We start from the raw sequence: 6,824 nt of genomic DNA on the forward strand, positions 1-6,824 counted from the left end.
GTGTCCCCAGCTTCATCAGGTCCTCCCACATGTCACCATTCCAAGATGCAGGTCCTATTTTTTTTTCAACCAATGCCCTCACTTTTGCAGTAGATGCCTGGTGAGGCTGTGCGTGCACCTTTTGTTGCAGGCCAGCCACTCACATGATAAGAGCTTGTGTCTGTGTCTGTTTTTCCACAATTTCCGTTCTTTCTCTACAGGAGATAAGACTCACTCAGGGCAATCTTAGCAGATTTGAGGCTCAATATCTAATATCTGCTTCTGAAGCTGGGAGATAGAATCCCTGAGTTCATCTTTTATTTTTTGAGACAGTCTTGCTCTGTTGCCAGGCTGGAGTGCAGAGGTGCAATCTCAGCTCACTGCAACCTCTGCCTCCTGGGTTCAAGCAATTCCCCTGCCTCAGCCTCCTGAGTAGCTGGAACAACAGGTGCACACAAACACATCTGGCCATTTTTTTTTTTTTTTTTTTGTATTTTACCAGTGACAGGATTTCACCATGTTGGCCAGGATAGTCTTGATCTCCTGACCTCATGATCTGCATGCTTCAATCCCAAAGTGCTGGGATTACAGGCTTTAGCCACCATGCCCGGCCTAGTTCATCACTTTATTTCATCACTTGGTTCCTTGAATGTAGGAGCAACCAACCAGCTTCATTATGTTCCTTGGTTTCCACATATGGTCAAAGGTATTATATATAGTGTTACTAAACTCTTTGCCTCTCATGAGCAATGACTCAGGAGTGTCAAATGCATTTATTTTGCATAACTCTCTAAGCAGTTCATGCCAAGGACTACAAGTGTTCTTTATACTATTAGAAGTAGAGTCCTTGGCATTTTGGGGTCTAATCATATTAAGCAGCCAACTCCTGAAACCCCAAAACCAACAAAAGAGCTCCATTTCTAATATTCTGTTCCTCTAAAATGATTCCTGGTATGAAAATCTGTATTGGGGTTCTCTAGAGGGACAGAACTAATGGAATATATGTGTGTGTATGTATGTATATATGTAATATATATTACATATATGTAGGCAATATATTATACACATACACATATACATGTGTAATATGCCATATTACATACATATATACATATGCAATATGTAATCTGTATATATGTATGTATATATTGCCTACATATACGTATGTGTGTGTATATATCACCTACATATATGTATATGTGTATGTATATATCACTTACATATATGTATATGTGCGTGTATATGATATATCACCTACATATATGTATATATGTTTATATATTAATACATATATATGTTACCTACATATATGTGTATGTATATATGTATTATATATTACATATACATATATATTATATATTACATATATACATACATACAGAACTAATGGAATGTATGTGTATATACATATATACATATATGTGTATATATATACATACACATGTATATACATATATTACATACGTAATATCTATATTACCTACAGATATTACATATGTATATACATGTATATGTGTATACATATACATATATGTAGGTAATGTATACATACAGGCATATGTAATATGTTATATGCGTATATATATGTAATAGATTACCTACATATGTGTATATATATATATATTTTTTGCTATTAGGTCAAACTACTTGCTATGAAAATGCTTTAAAATGCAGGAGATGTAAAGACTCAAGTGTGTAGTGACAACGGCTATCATAACACACTAAAAAAATCCACACTGCTTCCCCCTTTATCTAGAAAAGGAAGCTTCTAGGCTACCTCCTCCTCCTCCTCCGCACACTCCTCAAACTCCTCCTCCTCAGCTGTGGCGTCTTGGCATTGCTGGTATTCTGACACCAGGTCATTAAGGTTGCTCTCGGCCTCGGTGAACTCCATCTCATCCATGCCCTCGCCCGTGTACCAGTGCAGGAAGGCCTTGCGCCTGAACATAGCTGTAAACTGTTTAGAGATGCGTTTGAAGAGCTCTTGGATCGCTGTGTTGTTACCAATGAAGGTGGCCGACATTTTTAGCCCCCGGGGTGGGATATACACATAAATGTAGGTAATCTATTACATATATACATATATGTATATACACACATACATGCAGGTAATCTATGACATATATACACATATAACACATTACATATGCATGTGTGCATACATTACCTACATTTATGTATATATAGGTAATGTATATATATGTGTGTATATGTATGTTTGACAATAGTATTGTTTTTTTTAATAGTATTTTTAATATTGTGTTGAATCTGGGTAGGAACAGTTGTCAGAGGAAACTTCATAATAAAAAGATATAGTTGGTTATCATGATTCATGGTATTTATGTTCCGGAAAATTACCACGGGCACTGAATTAATGAATATTGAATCATTGCTTCCAGAAGAAATACAGGGTTAGTTCCTGCCAGCTTCTGCCCACATTTCTGTTAGCCAATCCATACATAATCTTGTTTTATATGAGTTTCTCTTAAAAATATCTCATTTAATATACACAGTTGATTTCTTAATATTGAATTTATGGCCAACGGCACTACAACTCATGCCTGAATAAAGCTTATTTAACACACACATTTTTTCCACAGGCACATCACATCCTTCTTGCACTTAGGAACATGAGAGACAGTTCTTCAGTCCTACAGCAGGGGACTATTTTAAACAGTGAAGTCACCAGCAAACCCCAGAAAACTGAAAAATGTGGCACTGCCTGTACCAGGGAAGGGCACTTGTTTATAGTATGAGAACTGAAACAAGAAGCTCGAGTATTGCCTTGTTCCGTTTCACCTGGGAATATGTGTGTTAAGTGACTGAAATTTTTAAGTGCTCAGTGCATGTCCTTGACAATGACAGCACCAAGAGTATTGATTTGGGGCTTACAAATAAGTTTTAATGAGTAGATAAATTTGTAGTCACAAAATCCATGAATAATGAGGATTAACTGTATCAAGATCAGTAAAGATTCTAAGATTAGATTGAAAATTATGGTCTTTAAAGTTCACAATGGAAAAAGAAACCAGAAAGGCTGAAATAAATAAATGGTTAAAAAAATTATATATGTATATTTATGTATGTAATATATACAGTTATATATATATGATATACATTATATATATGAAAAGAAAAAGATGACTATGAAAAAAGTAGAGTTGTGTGAGGTATAAGACTGTTTATGAAATAAATTGACAAATAGGGAAAATTTATGATTTGATGGCTGTGACAGGTTCATTAATGACAACTGTGGTAGAAGAAAATAAAGATACAATAGCAGAATAAAACTACATACCTGATCTTGTTTCCATAGTCTACATGTATGCTTTTTCTGGACATTGGCTTTTTGTGTGAATCAGCTAGAGTGAGAATAACTGGACAATAGCAGTTTTCTTTTGCACATGAAAAATTATTTCTCTCTGAAATCGTAACTTGGTGTTGATGAATGGAAGAGAAGAGCCAGGCAAGGTGGCTCTTGCCTGTAATCCCAGCACTTTGGGAGGCTGAGGCAGGCAGATCACTTGATGTCAGGAGTTTGAGACCAGTCTGGCCAATATGATGAAACCCCATCTCTACTAAAAATATAAAAATTAGGGGCCAGGTGTGGTTGCTTATGCCTGTAATCACAGCACTTTGGAGGCCGAGGTGGGCAGATCACCTGAGGTCAAAAATCAGCTGGGTGTGGTGGTGGGTGCCTGTAATCCCAGCTACTCAGGAGGCTGAGGCTGGAGAATCACTTGAACCCAGCAGGTGGAGATTGCAGTGAGCCAAGATTATGCAACTGCCCTTCAGCCAGGGCATGACAGAGTAAGACTCCATCTCAAAAGGAAAAAAAATACAAAAATTAGCCAGGTGTGGTGGCAGGTGCCTGTAATCCCAGCTACTTGAGAAGATGATGCAGGATAATTACTTGAACCTGGGAAGGAGAGGTTGCAATGAGTCAAGATTGCGGCACTGCAGTCCAGACTGGGGAACAGAGCTAGACTCTGTCTGAAAAAAATAATAAAACAAAATAAAGAAAAGAAAAGATGCAGTGATGCATTGGAAACATATGTATTAGTATTTTACAGCAGAAGATAAAAACTTAGGTACACATCTGCCTCCTCCAAACTTAATTTTTCCTTTGCTCTTGCCCCTCAAACACTATTGCCTAATATTTTCTTTCTGGCAATTATCCCTACTATTCAATCCTTTCTATGATTCCCCTTCATGCCTCTATAATTCATCCAAAAATATGATTTGTTGCATTTTGTGTTTATTCCACTTTATCCAGTTTTGACAGTCACATTCCTAAAGTGCCAGATTAGTGTGTTTTTATTTGCAGATTCCTCTCCTCTTTTTTCCTGTTTCGTTTCTTTTGTCTAATCCTGAGGGAGTGAGATGTATGTCCTCAGGATTACTTTCAGATCAGATGCCTGGGCTATTCTAGAGCATTTGCATATGAAGTCCCATAGACACTGTAGAGAAAACATGGGGAAAAAATACTATGAGTGTGGGAATAATTTTGGCAGGCAGTCACCCTTCATTGACACTGAAAGAACTCAAAAAGGCAAAACAAGCTTTGAACATAATGAATGCAGGGAAATGTTTAAGAAACCAAGTCTCTCTCAGCATACATACACAGAAAAGAAAACCTTTCAAAATAGTCATTATGGGAGTTCTTTTTGGCATATGTCAGTTCTCCCTAAACATCAGCAAACACACATAGGAGAAAAACTCTATGAATGTAATGAGTGTGGGAAATCTCTCGGCCACAGGTCATCTCTCATAGCACATAAAAGGATACACAGAGGGGAGAAACCTTATGAATGTACTGAATGTGGGAAAACCTTCACAAATAGCTCAGGCCTTACAGTTCATTGGTGGATACACACAGGGCAAAAACTCTATGAGTGTATTGAATGTAGGAAAGCCTTCAGATAAAAGCCAGGCCTTACAGTACATCAGAGAACACACACAGGTGAGAAACCCTATGACTATAGTGAATGCAGAAAAAAATTCTGTAAGGAGTCAAATCTCTGAGTACAGCAGAGAATTCACACAGGGGAGAAAACCTATGATTGTAAAGAATGTGGAAAAAACTCTGTTTACAATTCATTCCTCATAATACATCAAAGGATACGCACAAGTGTAAGACCCTGTGAATGTAATGAATGTGGGAAAACATTCTCACAAAAGACAAACTTCACTTACCATCAGAGAACTCATACTGGAGAAAGGCCCTATGAATTTAATGAATGTAGGAAGTCTTTCTCAGTGAAGTCAAAACTTATTGTGCATCAGAGAACTCACTCAGGGGAAAAACCCTATGAATGTAATGAATGTGGGAAAACCTTTTTCCAGAAGTCATCTCTTACAGTACATGAGAGAACGCACATAGGAAGAAACCATGTAAATGTAATGAATGTGGGAAAAGTTTTTCCCAGAAGTTGTCCCTTATTGTACATCAAAAAAGACATTAAAAAGAGAAGCCATATAAAATGTATTCAATGCAGCAAAACATTTAACCAGAAATCAGCTTTTACGAAACATCAAAGAACTCACTCAGGAGAGAAACTTCATAAATGTAACTAATGCAGCAAAACTTTTTACCACAAGTCATCCTTCACAGTATATTGGAGAACCCACACAGGAGAGAAACCCTACAAATGTTATGAATGTGAGAGGACCTTCTACCAGAATTTATCACTCATAGCACATCAGAAAACACATAGAAGGCAGAAATCCTATGAATCTACAAATGTGGAAAAGCCTTTTATCAGAGTTCACTAATCTGAGAAGGTACAGAGAGAAGTCCCTCTTAGCATCTTCTGAAAGTCTAGAAACCTTTTCTCTTTCTTTCTTTCTCTTTCTTTCTTTCTTTCTTTCTTTCTTTCTTCTTTTTGTTGAGACGGAGTCTTGCTCTGGTCACCAGATTGGAGTGCAATGGCACGATCTTGGCTCAATGCAACCTCCACCTCCTGGGTTTAAGTGATTCTTCTGCCCCAACCTCCCGAGTAGCTGGAATTACAGGTGCCCATCACTATGCCCAGCTATGCCCAGCTAATTTTTGTATTTTTAGTAGAGACGGTGTTTCGCAATGTTGGCCAGGCTGGTCTCGAACTCCTGACCTCATGATCTGCCCACCTTGGCCTCCCAAAGTGCTGGGATTACAGGCGTGAGCCACTGAACCTGGCCCAGAAACCTTTGTTTACTTGACCTACTCAGCTTACATGAAACAGTGAAGGGGGGGGGGGCTGGGTGTGGTGGCTCACGTCTGTAATCCCAGCACTTTGGGAGGCTGAGGTGGGTGGATTGTGAGGTCAGGAGCTCGAGACTAGCTTGACCAACATGGTGAAACCCTGTCTCTACTAAAAATACAAAAAATTAGCCAGGCATGGTGATGCATGCCTGTAATCCCAGCTACTCAGGAGGCTGAGGCAGGAGAACTGCTTGAAACTGGGAGGTGGAGGTTGCAGTGAGCTGAGATTGTGTCACTGCACTCCAGCCTGGGCAACAGAACAAGATGCCATCTCAAAAACAAACAAACAAACAAACAAACAAACAAAACAGTGAAGGAGGGCTGGGCACGGTGGCACATGCCTGTAATCCAAGCACTTTGGAAGGCCGAGGTAGGTAGATTGCCTGAGCTCAGGAGTTTAAGACCACCCTGGGCAACATGGTGAAACCTCGTTTCTACTAAAATATAAAAAATTAGGAGGGCATGGTGCTGGTGCCTGTAGTCCAGCTACTCGGGAGGCTGAGGCTGGAGAATCACTGGAACCCAGAAGGCAGAGGTTGCAGTGATCTGGGATCACACCACTGCACTCCAGCTGGGAGATCCTGTCTCAAAAAAAAAAAAA

At 38.9% G+C, this 6,824-nt stretch overlaps 1 protein-coding gene across 1 annotated transcript; it reads right to left on the reverse strand.

Annotated features, from left to right (window-relative positions):
- Positions 1 to 1,574: 1,574 nt before the first annotated feature.
- On the reverse strand, positions 1,575 to 6,824 carry LOC101033690 (tubulin beta chain-like). Its single transcript, XM_074382094.1, has one exon. It carries the CDS (start codon positions 2,000 to 2,002, stop codon positions 1,748 to 1,750), a length of 255 nt encoding a protein of 84 aa, XP_074238195.1. The 5' UTR covers positions 2,003 to 6,824; the 3' UTR covers positions 1,575 to 1,747.

This window comes from Saimiri boliviensis, chromosome 12 (assembly GCF_048565385.1).
Source record: "Saimiri boliviensis isolate mSaiBol1 chromosome 12, mSaiBol1.pri, whole genome shotgun sequence".
NCBI classification, from domain to species: Eukaryota; Metazoa; Chordata; class Mammalia; order Primates; family Cebidae; genus Saimiri; species Saimiri boliviensis.

Excerpts from the sequence above, each read along its gene's own strand:
- LOC101033690 (XM_074382094.1), bottom strand. The coding sequence starts at position 2,002 with ATGTCGGCCACCTTCATTGGTAACAACACAGCGATCCAAGAGCTCTTC.